This window comes from Eulemur rufifrons, chromosome 16 (assembly GCF_041146395.1).
Source record: "Eulemur rufifrons isolate Redbay chromosome 16, OSU_ERuf_1, whole genome shotgun sequence".
NCBI lineage: Eukaryota > Metazoa > Chordata > Mammalia > Primates > Lemuridae > Eulemur > Eulemur rufifrons.
The window spans coordinates 78,758,509-78,784,036 of record NC_090998.1 but is presented as its reverse complement, the minus strand read 5'-3'; the positions used below and the strand labels follow the sequence as shown (position 1 = coordinate 78,784,036).

The window sequence follows — 25,528 nt, the reverse complement described above, 5'->3', positions numbered from 1 at the left end:
TTCATTATATCTCTGCTCTTGCCTCAATTTTTTGACCTGAAGAAGATGCTTATACTTTTTGAACTAGTTTGACTTTTTTTTTTTTTTTAGGAGACAGGGTCTCACTCTGTTGCCCATGCAGGAGTGCATTGGCCCAATCATAACTCATAGCAGCTTTGAACTCCTGGGCTCAAGTGATCCTTCTGCTTCAGCCTCCCCAGTAGCTGGGACTACAGCTGAGCACCATCATGCCTGGCTGATTTCTTTTTTTAAAAAATATTTTTTTTTCCTCTAATTTTTTCTCAAGATCAAGCCAATAATCACTTCTTGCTTGGGGAAAAGGCAGCTCTCAATTTAGTTTTTTTTTTTTTTTTTTTTTTTCCTGATCTGCTATGGACTGAAAACCCAGATAACAAAGTTTCTCAGAATTATATTTATCAGATTTTGAGAGAAAGAGACTGAGGGGTTCTTCTAAAAGCAAAACTCAGAGTTTCATTGGGTCTTTGACAGTCTTTTTGCCTTTTGTGTGTGGTGTGTGTGCTTTTCTGGCTTGCTTAGGTTGCCAGATAACAGATCTCCAGATAAAGGAGATGCTCTTCTGTGTATTTCTTCCACTGTTCAGATACTGATAATTTAAAACCATTTCCAGAAATGATACATTTACTTACTAGTAGATTCATGTTTTTGAAGTACATATTTAATCAGTTCATTCTCTTACTGAAAAGCCTCATTGCTTATAGAACAAAGTTAAACATTCTTTTCTTAAATTTTCCCCAACACTTAAACTGTCCCAGGCACTTAAGCATTTTCATGCATTACCTTAACTCTCCTAATAACTCTATAAGATAGCTACAACAGGTGTATCATGTTACACTCACATATTTTTGCTCAAGTTTAATCATACTGGCTTAGAAGGGGAAGACAGAGAGAGTGGACAAGAGCAAGTTCTCTAGAAGAAAGGACCTAGGCAATGCTCCTAACTCCCTTGAGGCTGTGTGGCAGGAGCATAAAGAGATAGAAATATATTTAAGGGTGACTTACACAACAACAAATCACACTTTTTTATTTTGCAACAGGGTCTCACTCTGTTGCCCAGGCTAGAGTGCAGTGGCATCATCATAGCTCACTGCAACCTCAAACTCCTGGGCTAAAGTGATCCTTCTGCCTCAGCCTCCTGAGTAGATGTGACTACAGGCATGCACCACCATGCCCAACTAATTTTTCTATATTTTGTAGAGACAGGGTCTTGCTATGTTGTCCAGGCTGGTCTTGAATTCCTGGCCTCAAGTGATCCTCCCACCTCGGCCTCCCAAAGTGTTAGGATTACAGGCATAAGCCACTGTACTTAGTCAAAGGATACTGTTTTAACAGCACAGGTTCTAGGCAGGGCCAGGCCTAGCGTGAGGAGAGTGAGGCACTTGCCTTGGGTGCAAAATTTAAGGGAAATTAAAAAAAAAAAAAACCTCACTAATCAAGATGAGTAATATTTTAATGCAATATTTTAAAAGATCAAAATTAATGCAAAATATCCATGAAGAACAAAATACCAAAATTTTAAACAAAGACAGAATCTGTCCCTGTACTTGCATGACTCACTTCACTATACTTCCCCTTAATCTTGGCCTTGTTCTAGAGCCCACTACTTGGTTCAAATCTCAATTCTATCATTTACTGGTTGTGTGATGTTAGTTGTTTAACTTCTTTGTACCTCAGTTTCTTGATCTATAGAATGGGGATAATAATGGTATCTACACCATAAAGTTGATGTGAGGATTAGATGAGCTGCGCATGTGGTAGATGCTAAGTAAATGTTGGTCATCATCTGGAGAGTCCTGTTGAGTGGTAGATGGTTTCATATCTGTTATCATGCTTGAAAAGACCTCAGAACTGTATGTGTCTTATACAACTGCTATAATCTGTCATGTACATATAGCATGTATCAGCTTTTCCTAAAGAAGGATGAAAAGAATTGACTGAAAAGTGTAAAAACCTTGCCTTGGATTGAAGTAAAGCGAACCCCTTTTGCGAGTCTGTCAATTCCATCTGATCATCAAGTTGAGAGTGCACATTGTGAGTATTTCCTGAAGCTGGTTCTGAAGATAATTCTAAAAATACTTTGCATGATGGCAACATTAGAAAAGTGTATTGTTTCCCAGGGTGACTAGGAAAAAAATCATATTCACTAGTGTGTTGAGATTAAAAAAAGATTTCTCCTAAATCAGAGGCGCCAAGGATAGGCCCGGAAATAACCTGGTGCCAGAGTAGGATTAACTGGCCACGCCTGCGTTTGTTCCCCTTCAGTCCATCTCAAGACTTCTTTCGCAACAACTTTTTTGTTTGGTAGTTTACATGTTTATCATCCTACTAGACTCTGTGGGAACAGTGGCCAGGTCCAGTTCATTTTCGAATACCTGACACTAAGCACTATGCCAGGCACCAGGCACTATAGACATATTTAATGAATGAATGATATTTGATTTTGGCAGATTTAGCCCTAAAGTCTCCTCTTTGAAACAATGTTTGGGGCGGTGGGGAAGGCGCCTCATATAGCATCTCCTCTTAGCGCTGTGAAAAACCATGATTTCCCGATAATTGTAAATACAGAAAGGTTTTACGCCTATTCACAAAAAATATTCACAGCCTTACAGCACGGTCAGTGGCACAGCCTAGAGCCCTAGACGAAGGGCCGGGCGCTCCCTCGCTTGCCGGCCCAACCCCGAGCAAGGATCCCAGCCCCGCCCAGCCCCTCCCACAGGGCCCGCCGCGCACGCGCAGATGGGGAGGGCGCGCGCCTACCCTCTGCCCCTCCGCCCTCAAGGTGGCGCTGGCGAACCTGCAGCCGCCGCCGCCGCCGCCGCCTCTCGCCGGGTCGGACCCTGGCGGCGCCGGCCGCCTCGCGGGCCGCGGGTCCGCCTCCACCGCGCCGAGGGCGTGGGCTCCCGGCTCCCGGAAGCGGCGGCCGCGGCGCGGAGCCGAGCGGGCGTCGGTCCCCGGAGCGGCAATGCTCGGCGCCCGGAGGCTGTGACCTGAGCGCGGCGGCCCGGCTGGGGGGCCTGCATGGCGTCTCGTTGAGGCGGCGGTGGCGGCTCTGGCTCCTCGGGGCGTGTCGTGGCGTGGCGGCGGCCGGGGTGATGCTGCTCAAGCTCTTACAGAGACAGACCTATACCTGCCTGTCCCACAGGTATGGGCTCTACGTCTGTTTCGTGGGCGTCGTTGTCACCATCGTCTCAGCCTTCCAGTTCGGAGAGGTGAGTGAGCGGCACCGGACCCGGGGCCGGACGCCTTGAAACCGCACGACCCGCACGGCGCCCCGAGCCCCGGCGCGCTTCACTCTTGCCTCCCCATCCGCCCTGCATCCGCGGGAGCCAGCCCAGAGCTGCCCTTTCCCCCGAGGCGCCGGGAACTCGAATCTCCTCGCCGCTCCGGTTTCAGCATCTGGAGTGGAGATCTCGTCTTCCTGACGGTTTGGGGGGATAGACGCGTATTCCGCCGAGTCTCCTTCTGGGCGCCGTCTTCGGAGTCCCCATGTCATTGACTTTCCCCCTCAGGCCTTGTCTTCTCTAATGAACTTGCTTTCCAGGACCTAGAGTTTCTTTACCCATTTTTTCCATAGCACACCTAAATCCCCTTTCCCTGCCCCTCTTAACAGTTTCTCTCTGGTATCACCTTTCTAATCTTGTCATTTTTGACAAAGGCACCTTATCTTAATCCTCTTCCCCCCGCCTCCCACCTCAAAAATTTTGCGCAAGAGTAGTGTGGTGTGGTTTGTTGGCTTTTAAAAAAATTTTTTTTTTTTTGCATGTGAATTTTCACTGGGGAGAGCGTACTGACCCATATTTCAAGGGAATTAAGTATGAAAGGGAATTTTCTTTTGCATTTTTACTCTGTTATTATGGACAGCTGTACATCAGTTAGCCCGTGGAGCCTCTACTAGTAGTTGTGCATTCACCCATGTAAAAGATCTTTTGGCAGCTCCAAACTCTTCTCTCGCAGTCCCGAGATCAGTTGGGCCCAGGCCCCCTGTCATGTGACCAAGGACTGGGTAACTGTCTTGGACTCCAGCACCACACCCCTTGGGAGCCAGCACCTGCCCTTGGGTCATGGGATATGCTAATACTTTAGACTTGATCACACAAGCCAGGCCTTTCTTGATCTGCTCTTAGTTAATGTGCAATGAAGTAGTTGGTTAGACTAAACTCTTGAGAGGGTCGGGCAACAGATTTGGGAGGTGGAAACACCCAGGTTTGATGGATTTTTGTGCCCCTCTGGTTATATACTTTAAACGTTTTCTGGAATTAAATAACCCTTTGGTTTAGTTTGATAGTTACTTCATTATTGATAGTCTAATACAATATTCTTTATCATAAACAAGTGTACAGAGACTATGAGCAGGACAGAACTGGAAGAGTACATGAATATGATTTTTGAGAACACTGCTTTTAGCAACTGGGAGAAAAGCCGTATTTTCAAATGGTTTGAAATCTATTTGTTTTTTCTTTTTTTCAGGGGATGTGCAGAAGATTTTAAAATTACCAGAATGTTTTTTAGAAATGCTACAACATACATTTGCTTGAAGTCTATACCCATGTTGGATTGTAGGCTCCATAACAGAATGAGCTACCTGTTTAAATACTGTAACCCTGGCCTGAGCACAGTGCCAGGGACTGCCAGAGTGCAATCTAAGTGTTTGTTTAATGAGTGACTGAATTATGTGGCATGTTTTCCAAGTGTATACTTTTTTTTTTTTTTTTTGAGACAGAGTCTCACTCTGTTGCCCGGGCTAGAGTGAGTGCTGTGGCATCAGCCTAGCTCACAGCAACCTCAAACTCCTGGGTTTAAGCGATCCTACTGCCTCAGCCTCCCGAGTAGCTGGGACTACAGGCATTCACCACCATGCCCGGCTAATTTTTTCTATATCTATATTTTTAGTTGGCCAGATCATTTCTTTCTATTTTTAGTAGAGACAGGGTCTCACTCTTGCTCAGGCTGGTCTCGAACTCCTGAGCTCAAGCGATCCACCCGCCTCGGCCTCCCAGAGTGCTAGGATTACAGGCGTGAGCCACCGCGCCCGGCCTATTTTCAAGTGTATACTTTTAGTAGTTCTTGATTCTAGAGGCTAGAAAAAAATGTCTCACAGGTAAGGGTGAGAAAGCTCCAGACTTGTAAATGTGGAGTAGGTACTTATATCATTCCTGGATCTCAAAACTACCTGCTGTTCTATCTTTGTTTTATGCGTTGCAACTTAATGTGTCTGTGCCTAATTAAGCCTTACTGTTTTTGTATGATTTTTTTGATCCTGATTAATTTCAAGTTAGCTGTTTATTAACTCTGATGCATCGTGAAGGTGACTTAAAGGCATCAGTTGTTAAGAATTTTTCATTTTGTAGCAGAGAGACTGGCCTGAAAAACTGGAAAAAATATTTTCTGTCTCTTTAAAACATCCTGCACTCCTTTTTGAGAACTAAAGCCTGCATTTCTGCATCAGGCCAGTGGTTGGGAGGGGCAGGTTAAATCTGTTGTTATTTGTGCCACCAGAGCTGGCCTGGCCCTGGTAAAGGTAAAGGGAGGTCCTGGGCTGAGGTCAAGAGATTGTCTTCAGCAGAGATGGGATGATCAGAATCATCAACTGTAGTTGAACAGTAGTAATTGCCTGAAGCTGAGAACCCATCCTTTAAAAGCTCTGTATTTCTGTTTATTATGAGGACAATGGCATTTCAGACAGGAGTCTCCATCCTCCTCCTTTGCCGGCAAAGTAATAAAACTTACCTTTCCTTCCTCTCAAACCACTTGTTCTCATTCTTCTGATGCGGCCTCGAGGACAAGTGGCTGAACTTTCATAACAATTTTATATACTTTTTCCTTTGATTCCATGCCTGGGCTGTTTACCAAAAGAAAGATGTTTCCTCACAGGCTTGAAATGGCCACAGATCTTAAAGTTTGGAACAGAAAAGAGGAATGAGAGAGAAAGAATGCCAACAGGTGGCATGAGAGGTACAGGCAGCTGGCCTGTGGTTAACTTGTACTACACAGTGGAAAAGAGGAGCTGCAGGGTTAGGCAGATCTGGGTTTGAAATGCTGGCTCCAGTTAATAACGATCGTGATAATAGCTAATACTTGCATAGGCCTTACTAGGTGCCAGGCTCTCTCTTAACTGCTTTGTGTACATTAACTAATTTAATCCTCACATCACCACTCCTGTGAGGTAGGTACTGTTATTATACCCATTTTACAGGTGATGAAACGGAGGCATTTGCACAGATTAATCCATATAATTCATAGCAGAACTGGGCTTCAAACCTAGGCAGTCTGGCTCCGAGGCTGTGCTTGTAAGCCCACCTCTTTACAGTTTCTCAAACAGCCCGGCTGTCCCTTGTCTGATCTTGAAGAGGATGCTTAACCACTCTGAGCTTCTTCATCTTTAAATTGGAGGCAAGAAAACCTTCCTGGCAGGGTTGATGGTGGGGTTTAAATAAGACCTGTATGTAAAGCACCTCACACAGTCCCTGGCATATAACAGACCCTCATTAAATAGTAGTAGCTACTGCTACTATTTATTATTGACTATTTTATGTCCTGAATCCTTATTTTGAGATATATCCTTGAAGCAGAATACTTTTCTTTTTTTTTTTTTTTTCCTTCCTACAGCAGCTGTCCACAGGGGAAACAATACTCTCATTACAACTTGTTAATAAGCTCACTGATTGTAATGGATAAAAGGACTAAGAAGATCATTGTTAACTGTGAATTCATTGTCTTTTTTTCCTCTTTTGGTATAAGCGGTATTTGTTAGGGTGGAAAGCCTAGTGGGTGCTCATGGTATGGGTGGAGAAAGATTTCTCACGCAGAAATTAAAATATCAAAGTAAAAAAAGTTAATTTTATCCTTCTAGGGGTGGGGGGAAGAGCAGGAGAGGCTTGGCATCCCATCCTCCCAAAGAAAGAGAAGGGAGATGCCAGCAGCCAGGCCAAGTGGCCTGCTACTTTTATGGGGACAAAGAGAAAAAAATAATAATGGTTGTGGAGTAATCAGCAGGCAGCTGCCGGTCTTTCTTGCTTTTCCTGTGTGCTTGGAGACTTGGTTATCTCTGAGATGTAGTCAGGCTTATCACAGGGCATGTGATTTTGCCCCTGAGATAGGGTTTTGGGCAGGGAACTAAGGCCTGGAGTTTACCTTCTCTGCCCTCTGTCCTGGAGCTTCTCAGGAACACCTGGAGGCTATAGAAACAAATTCTAAAGGCTGCCAGCTGGTGAATGTAAAAGAGAAAGATTTACTTTTCCTTTCTGTCTTTCTGCTGTTTTCAGATGTTTGTGACAAGGGAACCCCGGGTTCCCACCAGCTGGGGAGAGAAACAGCAGAGAGTAGGGAGGGCTCAAGATTGATAGTTAGCTGTTATTAGGAAATTGAGGGATTAGATATTTTCCTGTTATTTCAGCAAGGCTGCCCTTACAGTATTGGCTGCTGTGTGGTTTTTTGTTGTTGTTGTTGTTGTTTTTGTTTTGGTGGTTTGGTTTTTTTTTTTTTTTTTTTTGAGACAGAGTCTCACTCTGTTGCCTGGGTTAGAGTGCCATAGTGTCAGCCTAGCTCACAGCAACCTCAAACTCCTGGGCTAAAGCGATCCTCCTCCCTCAGCCTCTCTAGTAGCTGGGACTACAGGCATGTGCCACCACACCCGGCTAATTTTTTTTTTTTTTTTTTCTATTTTAGTTGCTCAGCTAATTTCTTTCTATTTTTAGTAGAGGCGGGTCTCCCCTTGCTGAGGCTGGTCTTGAACTCCTGACTTCAAGCCATCCTCCTGCCTCGGCCTGTCAGAGTGCTAGGATTGACTACCGTATTTTGATTAGCCATTTGTACACATCCAAATTTTAAGAAAGAAAAGTGGAATTGAGGCAGAGAAGTATTAAAATTTTTGCTTGTTTGTTTTCTCCAAGTTGAGCCAGGTACTTTCTGGAGAACCCTTGGAACTCTGATCAGACAAAAGCAGAGCTGGTTCCAAAGGTGACATTTGTATGGGGAAGGCCCTCAGAATGGGGACTAATGGTCACAAAAGTGCATTGCCTTAAGGCAAGGGTAGCAAGTACAAGCCTGTCTGTTGCAGACTAGTTGACTTGGGCAACTCACTGTGGCCTCCTGGGAGCCTCAGTTTCCTCTCTACAAATGAGGGCACTAGATTGACTATGCTCTTAAGATCCTTTTTAGCTCAGAAGGTTCTGATTATAAATATTTGTTCTCTATTAGTTGCTATTGTATAGATTTTTAAATGTGTGGCTTTTGAGGTAAAAATTTATTATTTCAAGGCCATCATCATTTAGTTGAACCATTTATATACAAGTCCACAATCCCTCACACTGAGTAAGGAAAATACAGACCATAAATAGCCTCAAGTCAGTTTAGGTCAAGTTTTGCCACCAAATGAGTTCAGGTCAGGTCAGGTTTTGTTGCCAAATAAGGTACAAAAACATCTCCGGTGTTCAGAGCTTTTTGGATTTCAGGATTGCTAACAGGATTGTAGATCACCGACGTGTGTGTATCTGTGTGCATGTGTTGGGGGGGTATGGGTGTGTGTGTGTATAACTTATCACTTCTTATGTGCATTAAGTATGGAAACAAATATCCAATAAGTAACTTACAGAAGCAAGTCAGATAGGTTCAGATAGAATCTACTCATAATGGATAGTAATTTTTCCTTGGCCTCTCTGCTCCTTTTTGCTCACCTGCTTTATTTTTTTTAATTTTTTTATTTTTTGAGACAGAGTCTCACTCTGTTGCCTGGGCTAGAGTGCTGTGGCATCAGCCCAGCTCACAGCAACCTCAAACTCCTGGGCTCAAGCAATCCTACTGTCTCAGCCTCCCGAGTAGCTGGGACTACAGGCATGCGCCACCATGCCCGGCTAATTTTTCTACATATATTTTTAGCTGTCCATATAATTTCTTTCTATTTTTAGTAGAGACGGGGTCTCGCTCTTTCACAGGCTGGTCTCAAACTCCTGAGCTCAAACGATCCTCCCGCCTTGGCCTCCCAGAGTGCTAGGTATGTAGATTTCTTTTAAGGGGAAAAGGTGTCATTGTTTAAAAAAATGTTTTAAAACTGTGAGTCTAAATTTCAAGACTCCCATTTTAGCTTTAATGTTTTGTTAATACAAATTTATTGGGTTCTTCACATGTGAAATATACTATAATGGAGTTTGTGTTACAGAGAAAATGCCAATGGCTACACAGGCTTTTTAAAGAGTCTCTTTCTTTTGGGAGGTTTGGGAGAGATACATAGTCCAGCTGTCAAAGCAGGGACCTTATCTTATTCTCTGCTGTTTTTTTTTTTTTTTTTTTAGCACCTAGAAAGTGCTTGGTACCCAGTAGGTAGCAAATAAATACTTGATGCGTGAATGAGTGAATGAATTGAGGATGATCTTAACTAATATTCTTTCAAACTCGTTCCTAGTAAAGTGTTCTGCTCTGATGCAGAACATTTATAGTTATCTTTTATTTCTCGAAAATGATTGATCTGATTATAATTTACACATTTTCATGCTCTGAAAGTCTTTCCTGTTCTGGTAACTTTCTCTAAAATCCTGAGGCCTGCTGTTAGAATGTACATGGCAATTGAAAAATACAGGTTGAAATTTCTGGCAGGGTTGGATCTGGGTACTCAACTGATGTCATCAGGAATCTTGTTTTGTCTCTGATCTTCAGCTTTCCCCTTTTTGGTTTACTTCTCAGACAAGCTCTCCCCAAATGGAGCAAAGATCACTGCTGGCAACTCCAGCTTCTGTTGTACCAGTTTAGTAACTGCAGTAAAAAGATAGCTTCTCTTTCTCATTAATGCCAGCTAAACCCAGGGCTGCCTGCCTAGGCTGGGGAATGAGTGCCCTTGTGATACCCTTGTTAACCACCAGAATCATCTCCAGAGCTGGGGGGATGGGTGGGGCTGTCAGTCTCAACTGAACCACATGAACTGAGAGGGGAGCCCTAGAGGATAACCACAAGGCTATTATCAAAAGAAGGGCCAGAGCAACAGTTGTCCTAGGTACTGGCTTCCGTGTACACCCATTTCCTTTCCTCAGCTTTAGCGTTGACATTGTCTGTGATGGCTGTTAGCACTTTACCTTGCTCTAGAAGATGTAAAAGCGGGTTGTTTCCATTTTTAGTATCTTGTTAATTACTCTTTCTGTGAAACTTGTATTATTGGGTGGGTATATTAATAAGGAGCTTTGTTAAACACAATTCAAGTGTGCCCTCCTAAATCTTTTGATAATGATTCAGTATATATCTTTAATATGGTTATTTGATGGTTACATTTGGCCTGACTTACTCTTGAGGTCTAAATGTTGTTTATTTTGTTAATGAATTTTAGCAACTTAAGAGAGAAAAACTTTTTGCAGCATCTGGCCCTCTGGCGTTTGGAAATCTCACTCTTTCTTCAGGAAGATCACCATCCCCTTTCTCTGTTCACCCTCCCCACTCACTGTGCCCTCTCGGCCTTTAATGCTGGGGTTCCCCAGGCTTTGCTCCTTAGCCATCGCCTCCTGTATATAGGGAACACATGTTTTGCCCCCATTCAGACATCTGTGACTCTTGATCTCCTGCTGCCTCCAACAGGCTCTGGGTCCACACTGCCTTCTAGCTGCCTGTACCACATACCTTCCACCTGCCTTCCTGTGGCAGACAGTGCTCCTTCATCATGGCACTTTTGTCTCCCTGAGCCCCAGATATAGTTTCAGAATAATTTCTCTAACAGTTTGGGGTTCCTGCAGCACCCGAGAACACTCCCAGAACATGGAAGAAGAACTTGCCCAATGACCTTAGCAATCCTTTCCTGCCATTGGCCCCAGTTGGGTCATAGAGCCATTTCCAAATGAACCCCTTGAAAGGAGGAAGGGGTTACTTTTAGACCAATCTGACCTACCCCTGAAGCTGGGGACTGTCTCCCATTATGTGGAGGTGGGGTTCCTTTATGGAAGAAGAATAGGGAAGTGATGCTGGGTAGGCAGCTGGCTGCAGTTGTCCTGTTGAGTAAGCACAGCTGGTGGGGTGTGTAGCCAGCCTCTTTTCTTACCTTCCACTGGCCCTTTATTTTGGCTTGCAGGGTTAACTTTACCCCTGCCCGGAAGAAAACTCAGGTGGACCTAAGACTTCTGTCACTGCTAGGTAATAAAAAGTCCCGTGGTCACTTCATACTACATAAAGTCAATTTAGCAATTAGAGTCTTCGGTCTGTGAACTAAAATAAAATTTTAAGGCTCACTCCACTCCGTCTGACTGACTGAATGGACACCCTCATGGCCAAAGGGATATCCCAAAAGTAAATTGCCTGCCAGGAGGAGGGAGGTCAGACATGCCTCATCATGCCGCTCACCTTTGTAACAGATTAACAGGCCTAACTAAGGGTATGCAAGACAAACCTGCAGGTCCTCAATTTCCACAACAAATATATGTCGGTGGCTTATCTCTGATAAACAGCTCCTTATGTTAAAACAAGGCTTTAGACAAAGCTTCATGTCTTTAACCAATTACAAGTCAAAGAATCTTTAAACCCACCTATAACCTGTAAGCCCACGCTTGGCGATAGCCCACCTTTTAGGGCCAAACCAATGTATGCCTCCCACATATGATTTATGACTTTACCTGTAACCCCTGTCTCCCTGAAATGTATAAAACCAAACTGTAACCCAGCCACATGGAGTCCACTTGCTCAAGGCTGCCTGGGCGTGGCTGCGGGTCATGGTCCTCAAATTTGGCTCAGAGTAAATCTCTTTAAAATTATTTTACAGAGTTTGGTCTTTTTTTCCTTTGACAAATCCTAAGTCATAACAGAACTTCAAGGCTAAGTTGAAGCTTCTTCCCCACTGCGCAAGCACAGACTGCTCCAGGCCGAAAGCCTGCAGCTGGGGAAGGGAGGGTGGGCACAGGGGGCTGCTTCTCACTTTGCTCCCCTGATGCTTCTCTTCTCCCACCCACCCTGTGTTGGAGCATGTGGGAGAAGGAAAGGAAATGAGGGCAGAAAAGTCCTTCTTAAACAGGTGCAGGAGCCGTCTGGGGTTTGCACGTGTCAGAGCTTGTTCTCTCCTGAGTGCTTTCAAAGGATACCCTTCAGAGACCGTACCCACCATTACATTTGGGCACATCACTTGGTTTTCCCCTGATGAGACCATATGCCTCTTCTTTCAGACTGATTGCTTACTCATTCCATAGCCTCTAAGAGTCTGATGATACTGGGAGCTTCTCATCTCGTCCTCTTTGCCCCTCCAGAGGGCCCAGGGCCTGATGTAAGGTGACCCCCTGCTGGTTCTCTCTTGTGTGGCCCACATTTGGTGCGTGGGACACCCACATCCTTTGCTCAAACTAGGGGAGTGTGGGCTGATTCCAGCACATGACAACCTCTGTTTTGTCCTCAGAGCATTTAGTCAGCCCTTTCTATATTTCTCGGGTATGAGACACACATGCTACCCACCCAACTCCACAGACCCATAGAGAGCTCTCTTGGTGATCCTTTGAGCTCTTTTCCTGGGCTTGAGGGGGTGGGACAGAGATTCCCATCCTTCCCCTTGTATGAGGTGGAGCAGGAGTCACAGAATGCCAGTTGCCTCTAAAAACCCTCCTCTGATGCTCCTGGACCTTTATACCATGATTTGGATGAGTTTGCAACTGCTCCCTAGGAAACTTTGCATCTTGGCCCAACACCTCACTTTGGAATGTAGTGTCTTGTATTTTGGTGCCTCAGAAAAAACTTATATTTTTACATGCACATCAATGCAGCTACCGGTTAATTGAGTTTGCCCAGGAGGTGAAACTTATTTGCCAATTCTGTACTCAGCATCCCCAGCACAAGGATGGAATCTTTCTTATCTTCATATCCCTGTGCCTGGGCTGAGTGCCTGGCTCATTCATTCAGTTAGTAAATATTTGTTGAGCGCTGTACCAGGCCCCTGGGGATATAGCAGTGAATGAAGCAGACGTAGTCGTTTGCGCTGACAAGGAGCTTATATTCTCATTGTGCAGCCAGACATTAAGTGCTACTTCATTAAAATTGTGAGAAATGCAGCAAAGAAGTAGAGGGTATTGTGGGAGAGACTGGTAGTGAGACTCAGTCTTACCTGGTGGCTGGGGGTCAGGAGAGGCTTTGTTGATGCTGTTTGAGTTCAGTTCTAAAGGGTAAGAATTACTGAGGGTGAGGAGAAATGAGGGCAAGTTTGCTCTAGGGCAGTGGTTCTTAGTGGGGTATGATTTTGCCTCCCAGGGGACATATTAATATTCCAACATCTAGAGACATTTTTGGTTGTCACAGCTGGGGCATGGGGTGGGGTTGGTGCTACTGGCACTTAGTGGGTAGAAACCAGGAATTCTGCTAAATATCCTATAATGCCCCTCACAATACAGAATCATCCAGCCCCAAATGCCAATAGTGCTGAGGTTGAGAAACCCTGCTCCCAGCCCAGGAAACAGTGTGAAGGCCTTGAAGTCAGGGCACATTGAAGAAGGTAGACAAAGGCCCATGTGGCAGGAGGGTAGAGAGCAAGGCAAAGTGTGGATCTAGGGGAGATCAGGGCAGTTGGTGGCGCCCTGTTCCCAGCACCCCCTAGGTATTTAGGTGTCTGGGACTTTGCTGTTTGTCCTGAGAACAATAGGGTGCCCTTAAAGGTTATTACGTACTAGCCTCTAGTGGGTAGAGGCCAGGAATGCTACTAAATATCCTATAATGCGTAGGATAGCCCCCACAGCAAAGTGCCAAAGTTGAGAAATCCTGAATTAGAGGAAGCAAGAAGGGCTGCAGGGCAGTTAGTCTGTAGGAGCCTCTGGCTAGGGCTGGTAGAAGGGCATAAAAAGAGAAGTTGACAGATTCTAGAGGTTTAGGAGGCAAAGTCATCTGGTTTTTATGTTCCATTATGTGTCAGACACTCCACTAACATCTTGGGATATAAAAGTAAGCAAGATAGACAAATTAATTTGCTCTCCCAGATTCTCATTCTAGGTGTTCAGTGAATATTCGTTGAATGAATACTTATGAGCATCAAAATTTATTTTTGTTCACTGACTGTGATTGAGCCTAGTGAGGAAGGGTGGTTTAAATGAGAGGCCTGTTGTATATAAGGCACCTTGCACAGAGTTTGGTGCCAGGTGTTCAGTAAATGCTCATTAAGTGCCAAATGTCCCATCGCAGGACCGTTCTCCACCTGACCACAGTGCTGATGAAGACAGGAACAGGAGACCACCTTCTGGGCTAAGGCCCATTAATCTTTCCTTAGAGACAGAACAGGAAAACTCAGAATCTTTCCTTACCTCAGTGTACTTGTTACGGCTGATATGAAAGCAGAGGGAGCAAGAACTTTATTCATTTAACGTGGATTACACTGTGTAATAACATGTAGGCTTCTCTCTAGGTCCTTTTAAAATGTAACAAGCAAGTGTAACTAAATATATATATCCTGATATATCTTTTTAAATTTCTACTGTTCTTTAGATTGATTGTTCCCATCTTGTGATCCAGATGCAGAATCTCTAGCAGTTGATGAGTAAGCCTGTGTGTGATTCATATGTGCATAAATTAAGCAGGAAGAAGTGATCTTTAAAAAAATGTTATAGACTAAGTCACTCATGCAGAGGGTGAAATGCATTCTCCAATTAGACTAAAAACCATATTGCCTACTTTAAAATTACTTCCTAAAACTGCTACTTCTTTTAGTATTTTAGTTTATCCTTTCCCCTTGATATACCTTTTTTCTTCATGACCTCATTCCCTTAACTTCATTTTTGTGTCTCATTAATTCCGAATTGGATAAAGCTTCTTTAGCAAATTTTCAGAAGCTGTTCATATGACTGGTTTATGAAGGTTCTTTACTGCTTACTAAAGACACAAAGATGTTTCTTTCTGTTCTGGAGGAACTCACAGTCCAGACAGGTCTAGATGGGCAAGCAAGTAGGAAACTTAAAATACATGGTGATAAATGGAGTGGAAGAATAGGTGTGGGTGCTAGGCACACTTTCTCAGATAGGCTGACATCTGAGCCTGGTCTGGGAGGAGATGGTTGAGAGAAGAAAGGGGAGCCCTTTTTTTTTTTTTCCTTTTGAAGGATGCCATAAGTAGGATGCCACCACTGATCTTTTTACTGTGCCTGTAGCTGTGCCTTTTCCAAAATATGGTTAGAATCATATAATATGTAACCTTTTCAGATTGCCTTCTTTCACTTAGCAGTATTCATTTAGGTTTCTTCTATGTCTTTTCATGGCTTGATGGCTCATTTCTTTTTAGCATTAAATAATATTCCATTATCTAGATGGACCACAGTTTATTCATTTATCTACCAAAGGGCATCTTGGTTGCTTCCCATTTTTGGCAATTATGAATAAAGCTGCTATAAACATTTGTGTACAGGTTTTTATGTGAACATAATTTTTCAACTCAATTGGGTAGATACCTGGGAGCTTGATTGCTGGATTGTGTGGTAAGCCTATGTTTAGCTTTGTAAGACACTGCCAAACAACCTTCCAAAATGGCTGTACCATTTGAATTCCCACCAGCGATGAATGAGGTTCCTGTGGTTCCACATCTTCACCAGCTTGACGTTTTCAGTGTTTAGATTTTAGCCATCCTATTAGGTGTATAGTGGTGTCTCATTCTTGTTTTAATTTGCAATTCCCTAATAATGTGATGTTGAGCATCATTTCATATGCTTATTTGCTATCTGTATGGTGTTTTTTTTGCCCATTTTTAATTGTTTTTTTTAATTGTTGAATTTTAATAGTTCTTTGTGTATATATATATATATATATATTTTTTTTTTTTTCTTTTTTCTTTTTTTCCTTTTTTTAGAGACAGGGTCTTGTTCTGTTGCTCAGGCTGGAGTGCGGTGATACCATCATAGCTCACTGTAACCTTGAACTCCTAGGCTCAAGCAATCCTCCTGCCTTAGCCTCCCAAGTAGCAGGGACTACAGGCACATGCCACCATGCCCAGCTAATTTTTAAATTTTTTTGTAGTGATGGGGTCTCGCTATATTGCCCAGGCTGGCCTCCATCCTCCAACCTTGGCCTCCCAAAGTGCTGGGATTATAGGTGTGAGCCACTACACCAGCCTCTTTGTATATTTTGGATACCAATCCCTTATCAGATATGTGTTTTTATATTTTCCCCCAGTCTGTAGCTTATTTTTCCATTCTTTTACCAGTGCCTCCCAGAGCAGACATTTTTAATTTTGATGAAGTTAACTGATCAATTTTTTTTTTTCATGGATTGGATTTTTGGTGTTGTACCTAAAATGTTATTACCAAATCCAAGGTCACCTAGATTTTCTCCAGTGTTGTCATCTAGAAGTTTTTTAATTTTGTATTTAAGGTTTAGGTCTTTGACACATTTTAAGTTAATTTTGAAATTAACTTGTGAAATTGTTAAAGATTAATTGTGAAAGATAAAGTATCTATGTCTAGATTTATTTATTGTTTGAATGTGGATGGCCAGTTGTTCCAACACCACTTTTTGACTGTTCTTTCTTCATTGACTTGCTTTTGCTTCTTTGTCAAAGATTAGATTATACTTATGTGGGTCTATGTCTTGGTTCTGTATTCTACTCATTGATTTATTTATCAATTTTTCACTAATTCCACATTGTCCTGGTCACTGTAGCTTTATAGTAAGTATTGAAGTTGGGTAGTGTTAGTCCTCTGACTTTGTTCTTTTTCAGTATTTTGTTGGCTACCTTGGGTCTTTAGCTTTTCCATATAACTTTAGAGTCATTTTGTATATATCCACAAAATAACTTGCTAGAATTTTAATTGGGATTGCCTTGAATCTATAGATCAAGTTAGACAAAACTGACATGTTAACAATATTGAGTCTTCCTATCCATAAACATGGAATCTTATTTAGATCTTCTTTTTTGAGGCAGAGTCTTGCCCAGGCTGGAGTGTGGTGGCATGATAATAGCTCAGTGCAGCCTTGAACTCCTGGGCTCAAGTGATCCTCTTGTCTCAGCCTCCCAGGTAGCAGGAACTAGAGGCATCTGCCACCACTCCAGGCTAATTTTTTAATTTTTTGTAGAGATGAGGTCTTGCTGTGTTGCCCAGGCTGGTCTTGACTGTTAGCCTCAAGCTGATCCTTCTACCTTGGCCTTCCAAAGTGCTGAGATGATAGATGTGAGCCACCATGTCTGGCCTCGATCTTCTTTGATTACTTTCATTGGCTTTTTGTAGATTTCCTTGCATAGATTTCATACATATTTTATTAGATTTATAGCTATATGTTTCTTTTCTATTTTTGCAGGGGAGGGACACTAACCTAAATGGTGTTGTATCTTTAATTTCAAATTCCAATTGTTCATTGCTCATATATAAGAAAGTAGACTTTTGCATGTTAACTTTGTATCCTGCCATCTTACTATAATCGCTTATTTGTTTCAGGAGATTTTTTTTTTTTTTTTGGTTGATTCTTTGGGATTTTCTACATAGACAATCATGCCATCTGTGAACAAAGAAAGTTTTATTTTTTCCTTTTAAATCTGTTTACTTTTTATTTCCTTTTCTTGTCTTAATGCATTGGCTAGCACTTCTGGTACAATATGAGTAGGAATGAAGAGTTGAGGAGGGAAGAGTCCATTCTTGTCTTGTTCCTGACTTAAGGGAGAAAAGCATGTAGTTTCTCATCAAATATGTTATTAGCTGTAAGTTTCTTGTGGATGTTCTTTTTCAAATTGAGGAAACTCCCTTTTATTCCTAGTTTGCTGAAGGTGTTTTTTTTTTTTTTAATCATGAATGGATATTGGATTGTCAATTTTTTTTTGCATCTATTCATATGATCATACAGTTTTTCTTCTTTAACTTATTGATGTGAAGGATTACTTTAATAGATTTTTTAATGTTAAATCAGCCTTACATACCTAGGAGAAATCCCATGTGGTTGTGGTATATAATTCTTTTTATGTATTGTTGGATTTGATTTGGTAGTATTTTATTGAGGGTTTTTATGTATATGTTTATGAAAGATATTGGTCTGTAATTTTCCTTTCTTATTTGTCTTGCTTTGGTATTAGGGTAATGTTGACCTCATAGAATGAGTTAAGAAGTATTCCCTCTGCTTATGTTTTCTAGAAGAGATTGTAGAGTGGGTATCATTTGTTTCCTTTTAAATATTTGGTAGAATTCACCAGTGAAACCATCTCTGTGTGTTGCTTTCTGTTTTGGAAGGTGATTAATTATTCATTCAAATTGTTTAATAGATATAGCCTTATTCAGATGACCTATTTCTCCTTGTTTGAGTTTTGGTAGGTTATATCTTTGAAGAAGTTGATCTAAATATTTTATTTAAATGATCAAATCTGTGGATATAGAGTTGTTCATAATCTTTATTCTTTTTGGGGGGAGGTTATTATAGTGATTTACTTTTCTTTTAAATTATTGTGGTTAAACATATATTTGTCATTTTAGCCATTTTTTTTTTTTGTTGTTGTTGAGACAGAGTCTCACTTTGTTGCCCAGGCTAGAGTGAGTGCCGTGGCGTCAGCTTAGCTCACAGCAACCTCAGACTCCTGGGCTTAAGCGATCCTACTGCCTCAGCCTCCCAAGTAGCTGGGACTACAGGCATGCGCCACTATGCCCGGCTAATTTTTTCTATATAGATTTTTAGTTGTCCATATAATGTCTTTCTATTTTTAGTAGAGACGGGGTCTCGCTCAGGCTGGTCTCGAACTCCTGACCTTGAGCAATCCACCCGCCTCGGCCTCCCAGAGTGCTAGGATTACAGGCGTGAGCCACCGCGCCCGGCCATTTTAGCCATTTTTAAGTGTGTAACTCAGTAGCATTAATTACATTTATGCTTATGCAAACATCACCACTATTTCCAAAACTTTTTCATCACCCTAGAAACTTTGTAACCATTAAGAAATAACTCCCCATTCGCCCTTCCCCTTAGCTCCTGGTAACCTCTAATCTACTTTCTGTCTCCATGGATTTGCCTGCTAGACATTTTATATGATAGAATCACACAATATTTGTTTTTTTGTTTTTTATTGTTATTATGGAAGTTTTTGCTTATTTTTTGATGTTTATTCAGGGAAAGAAAGACTATAGTTGCCTCTTACACCATTTTGCTAGTACCATACTCCAGAGTGGTAGGGAACCTGTGGTCTTCTCATTTTAAAATTGTTCATTTTTAAGCACCAAAGGAGGCAAGAAAACTTCATCTTTCTCTGCTGCACCCCCCTTTTTTTTGTTTTTTTGGAGACAGAGTCCCGTTCTTTTGCCCTAGCTAGAGTGCCGTGGCATCAGCCTCGCTCACAGCAACCTCAAACTCCTGGGCTTAAGCAATCCTTCTGCCTCAGCCTCCCGAGTAGCTGGGACTATAGGCATGTGCCACCATGCCTGGCTAATTTTTTCTATATATTTTTAGTTGTCCAGATAATTTCTTTCTATTTTTTAGTAGAGACAGGGTCTCTCTCTCTCTCTTGCTCAGACTGGTCTCGAACTCCTGACCTTGAGCGATCTTCCTGCCTCGGCCTCCCAGAGTGCTAGAATTATAGGTGTGAGCCACCGCGCCCAGCCTGCACCCCTTTTAATAAAGGATTTGTTCTATAAAATTTAGATCCAGTCAAAAGGCTGCACTTAAGGACCTAGAAGGCCACATGTGGCCTTGAGGCTGCAGGTTCCCCACCCCTGCGATTGTTGTTTTTTTCTTATAACATTATATCAAGCACTTTCTCCATTGACTAGTCTATAATGCTCCACAAAGGAAGAAACTTTGTTTTGGTCATTGCTGAGTCCTCAGAGTCTAGAATGGAGGCACATAATATTTATTTATGGACTGAATTAAGTTATTAAGTTAATACGTAAAACTTCATTTCATTAAACTTTTTTATGGCAATTAAATTTTGCCAAAATGAAATTAAAAAAACCTTAATTAGAATAGTTTTGGCTTCTTGTTTAAAAATTGTAGTATTAATAGAAATATTTACCTGGTTAAACCATCTCTTTGTTCGTATTTTAGTTTTATTTTTTTCACATGATATAGTGTAATTATTTGTTTCATAATTTGTCTTCCTAGTAGTCTGTGAGCCCCTTGTGAGGCTAAGTAAATTCAGTGTTATTTCATATTTTTATACTTTATGTTTCCTTTGTAGTCGTCAGAATATTTGGATATATGAGAGCTGTCCGGAAAGCATCCAGCCATGAAAATTACATATTAACAATGGTTGGATGCTTTCTGGACAGCCCTCATGTATCAGCTCACTTGATTTTTCATAACCACCCCTTATGGGATAAGGTAGTATTGTTTAAATTTTACAGTTGAAACTTAGTGTTAAGTGACTTGTCTAAAATAGCAAAACTAGAGTTTAGGTCAAGCGTTCTGACTCACCACAGAGTGTACTTTTGTGACACTTAATCGGAATGAATAGCTGCAGCACTAATAGAACTTTGTGTAATGATCAGAATGTACTGTATTTCTGCACTGTCCAATATGGTAGCCACTAACTGCATGTAGCTATTGAGCACTTGAAATGTGGCTAGTGTGACTAAGATACTTAATTTCTTACTTAGTTTAAATTTAATAACCACTTGTGGCTAGTAGATATCATACTGGACAGTGCAGGTCTGAACTCAGAGATAGAATGACTATTTACCAGGACATTATAACCAGGACTCAACTTTGGCTGCAGAGGAGGGCACTGGATTTAAAGTCTTTCCTGAAGAATTCTGTGACTCTTAAAGCTCTGAGCAGTAAAACAGGCAAACCTAGACATACCTGGAAAGTCAGTTCGAGTACATTTTGAAAGTATCTTTCGGTATTTCTCTCTCTCTCTCTCTCTCTCTCTCTCTCTTTTGCTTTTTTCCTTTAGCCAATTGTGGTTGCTGGAGGTTCTTTTTTTGTTTTTACTTTTTGTTTTCTTTTAGATACAACTTTTATACAGTGAAGTACACTGTCAGAGCTTTAATGTTCTTAATTCTGACTTTTAATACAATTTCCTTTGTTATTTTGCCTCCTTCCTTCTTCCCCAAATGGCAAACAAATCCTTCCTTTTTCTCTTTTCCTATATTTCCTTAAAAATCTTAGCTCTCTCCTAGGAAAATTCTGTCATGATTTGCCCTATCCTTTGTTATTTCTTTTCTCTGATAGTGTTTAATATATTTTGATCTGTACTCCTTCAAAAGCTAAACAATAAGTAACTCCTACATCATCTCATGCAAATAAATGATTAGTCCATAGTAGAAGCCTGGTTTCCATTTTGTGCTTCTTAAAAAAATCTATTCAACGGCCGGGCGTGGTGGCTCACGCCTGTAATCCTAGCACTCTGGGAGGCCGAGGCGGGTGGATCGCTCGAGGTCAGGAGTTCGAGACTAGCCTGAGCAAGAGTGAGACCCCCGTCTCTACTAAAAATAGAAAGAAATTATATGGATAACTAAAATATATATATACAAAAAATTAGCCAGGCATGGTGGTGCATGCCTGTAGTCCCAGCTACTCGGGAGGCTGAGGCAGGAGGATCGCTTGAGCCCAGGAGTTTGAGGTTGCTGTGAGCTAGGCTGACGCCACGGCACTCACTCTAGCCCGGGCAACAGAGTGAGACTCTGTCTCAAAAAAAAAAAAAAAAAAGAAAGAAATAAAAAAATCTATTCAACAAACATATGCTGTGTGTCTAATTCCATAAAGGATCCAAAGAAGGTAGGCGTGATCTAGAAAAGTGTCTGAGTTTAATTAGTGTTTGAGTAAGAGTGGTCATGCATCTTGGGTTTGAGTTATTTCCTTTAATTTATGTGAAGAGGGGAAATCGCCTCAGTTTTAATAACCATTCAACTCCTAACATGAAATGGGTTAATTTTTTTTTTATTTTTAAAGTTGTGCCTATTGCACTAAGCCACTTTGCATTGAGAAAACCAGCATCTTGAATCAAATTGATCAGAAAGTGCTGCTGGTGATGAGCTGCTTTAGCTTCCTGATTGGTATCAAAGGAGAAGGGAAGCTAGAAAAGATAAAGCTTAGAATATCTTTAGTGTATCTTGTTCTTTCTTTGAGTGCCTCTTAATGCAAAACCAATTTTGTTTTCAGAAACTATGCATTTCCTTCTTTCCATCCCCCATGTTTGGGTGAGGACAGGGTTAGAGGGACCTTGATTCTGAGGCAGCTTCCAAGGCATCCTAGCATGTTAAGGCACCTGAGCTCCAGCAGAATCGTACGATATGTAAACTTTTGAGACTGGCCCCCCCTTTTTTCTTTTTGTTATACAGTGAGCATATTTCTCTGGAGATTCGTTGAAGTTGATGAAAGGTTCTCTCTGTCTTTTGCAGCAATCTCTTTTCCAGAGGTCTGGCTTTACAGTAGTAGCATAGCTCAGGAGCTTTCCTCCTAGTGTTATATTTGGGCGCCTCCATATGCTGTAATTGGAGATTAAGAATTTTAGTGGTTTTCTTTTTAGTAGTGTCCTCAAGAGTGCTGGCAAGCTGATATGCCAAATTAACTAGCTCGGGAGTACACATAGTTCCTCATTCCATGCAGGCTCTTTTGACCAGCTGGGAGTTCTCAACATAGGCGATTCACAAACAGAATTAAAGGTTACTCGAGTAGAATCAACATCTATAGGTAATCCAGCATTTTTTTTTTTTTTTTGAGACAGAGTCTCACTCTGTTGCCCAGGCTAGAGTGAGTGCCGTGGCGTCAGCCTAGCTCACAGCAACCTCAAACTCCTGAGCTCAAGCGATCCTCCTGTCTCAGCCTCCCGAGTAGCTGGGACTACAGGCATGCACCACCATGCCCGGCTCAGCATTTTCTTTAAATACACCCTGGAGCTAGCTATGATAGTTGTAAACCCACTGATTAGGTTCTTGGGTAAAGCCCTAGAGTATTTCCCAGTCTAAGGCTTTAGGAGAAGCCTAAATAGGCCTTGTGGAGTTTTTTTTCCCATGCCTTGGGTTCTATCATAGTCTTTGGGGGGTGCTTTGCCTAATCCCCTCAGGATCACACCAACAAGCCTTGCCCATCCAGTGTTGTGCCTGACCTTCACCGACAAGTATGTGAACCAACTAAAGATCTGGTTGAGAAGTCTGGCTATGTTGAATTCATCAGCAAATCACTGAAGGTCCTCAGTGACCTTTGGAAATTCCTTGGCAATGGCTCAAAGGTCAGCCCTGCTCCAAGAAACAAAAGAATTATGGGGTTTAGAGGAATCATCAGTGAGTTTAACTTTAAAGGAACATGTTTTAGTAGGCCAAGGAAGGATAGAGAGGAGGAACAGATGAAAGAGAAGGGAAGTTTCTTCCAGAGAGAGAAGAGTTTGGGTCCTTAAGGCCTGTCCTTTCTTAACTATTTGTTTATCTCAATTAATTTTGAGATAGTATCTTGTAGAGAGGGCAATTTTAGGATCCTGAATGCATTTAGAAGCTTTGAAGTGCCAATTAAAGTATGCCTCCCACTCAGATTGTTCAATTTTAGGACCACAGTCTTCCAATTTTCTTCTAAAAAGGACAAGTTTGGGGAACTCAAAAGATCCCCAGGATGGCCATCACATTGTTTTGGTTCTCTATCCATTGATTTAAAAATGAGGATGAGAGAAGACTATAACTTTTGAACATATAGCCGGCAGGGGTCGCAGGAGGGGGGCTATTATTGCATGCTTTAGAATTTTTGACTCCCATTCTGCTTCTTATTAATTTCTTGAGAGCAAAAGAAAGCCCTATAAGCCCTTTCAGGGAACACTTGGGGTTTGGATCTGTGTGAAAGTACGAGTATAAGTGTACACAAGCAAGCCAGAACAAAACTGAAATCAAAAGTTCTCCCTATCAGAGTTCTCTTCCATAGCGTTAAAACTTTCCATAGAATACTGTGTGTCATGAGCCTTAAAGGTCCTTATGACCCCTTGATTTAATTAGTCCACTTTGTTGGCTTTGATGTTGAACTCACAGCATTCTGGGTGGCCAGGGGCATTGTCCAATATCAAAAGAACTTTAAAAAACAGTCCTTTACTAGCAAGGTACTTTCTGACTTCAGGGACAAAGCGTCTATGGAACCAACCCAGAAAAAGGGTTCTCCTTGTCCAAGCCTTCTTTTTATACAGCCGAAAGACTAGTAGCTGGTGTTTATCTTTTACCGTCAAGGTTAGTAGCTTTATAGAGAGTCCTAATCATAAACCTGACTGCATTTTCACAAAACAGTAGGGTTAACCTATCCCTTCCTGCCCTAAATCCTGGTGCTTACTTCTCTTCCTTACTATTACGTGTTCTTTGTGGCATTTTTCCCCCAGAATTAAATTAAATGTTGTCTGCATTAAAAACCTGTTCAGGCAGATATCATTTGTCCTCAATGATTTTCTTAGTGGCGTCTGGTCTACTGCCTATTGGTTGGCAGAAGCTGCTTCTCCTGTTAGCTTGATATTTTTAAGTCAAACCGCTTTCTAAAATTATCAAACTATTCTTTGCTGGCATTAAATTCTCCAGCTTTAGATCCTTCATCTTCTTTTCGCTTTAAGTTGTAATGTAACAACTTTTCTTTTTCTTGAATCATATTAGAGTCTGTAGGTAGATACTCCTTTTTTATAACAATCCTGCATCCACATAAAAGCTACATTTTCAACATTCGATTAAAAAGGTATTTCACAAAAAGTGCAAGGTTTTCACTCCTGCTGGTGTAGCTGCAGTGCCGGTTTCATGAATTTTTCTTTTCTTTTTTTTTATAATGACCGTTGCACTAAGTTCCTTTATCTTAAAATGTTTGGTAGCCACAGCTGTTGACCTCTGTCTATGGTATATATCAAGCCATTCAGCTTTTTCTTCTAATGTTGTGACTTTTCTCTGCTCCTCGGGAACACTTCCAGCAGTACTAATAGCAGCACTTCATAAGAGTCCTATGGTGTTTAGTGCAAAATTTACAGTATTGCACTAAACATGAAAAATATGGGAGAATTATTGAGAGATCACTTTTTACTGTGATACACAATTTACTAGAAATACCAACTACTCATCGGGAGATAATTAGTGTCACATGGAATTTCAAACAGCTAGAACACTTGAGCTCAACTCAGTAGCAACAGGAGATGGCTATGAAATTATTACAATAGTATAGTATAGCATATGCTACAGTTAATTTTATGCAGTTATTATTTAGTATCACATCTTTACATTTCTCTCAACTACAAACTGTGTTTATGTGCATAAGTTTTGATAAATTTTAACTTCTTATAATAGAGATTTATTTAAACTTTGGCTGATAAAGACAGAAGTAGTAGGTGCAGCTTCCAGGAAGTCACCTTAATGGAGGGGCGTATCTTTCCCTTTCTTTCCTTTCTGCTGTCTGGAATGAAATTTAAACAACTGGGGCTCCTATAGCCCATCTGAATGTAGCAGGGCCACTTCCTCGGGGTGGTGGAATAGGATGCTGGAAGAAGCCTGGGCAGGAAGCAGGCATTTCAGAAAGAGGAATAGAATAAAGGGCATACACAAAGATTAGATAGCAGAGAATGAGCTGGTAAAGGAGACAGAAAAGGAGCCACCAGAGTGATAGGAGGAAAACCAAGAAAGCATTTCAAGAAAGAAGAACTAGGCAACCGCTATGAATTGAGTAAGATAGAGATCAGGAAAATGTCATTG

General features: G+C 41.6%; 1 protein-coding gene across 1 annotated transcript in view; it reads left to right on the top strand.

Moving 5' to 3' along the window:
* The first annotated feature begins 2,981 nt into the window (after positions 1-2,981).
* Positions 2,982-25,528, top strand: part of GNPTAB (N-acetylglucosamine-1-phosphate transferase subunits alpha and beta) — a 72,785-nt gene continuing 50,238 nt past the window's right edge. The window contains exon 1 of the mRNA XM_069489288.1: positions 2,982-3,227. Within this exon, the coding sequence (XP_069345389.1) occupies positions 3,111-3,227 (117 nt within the window). The 5' untranslated portion in view covers positions 2,982-3,110. The remainder of the gene's footprint in view (positions 3,228-25,528) is intronic.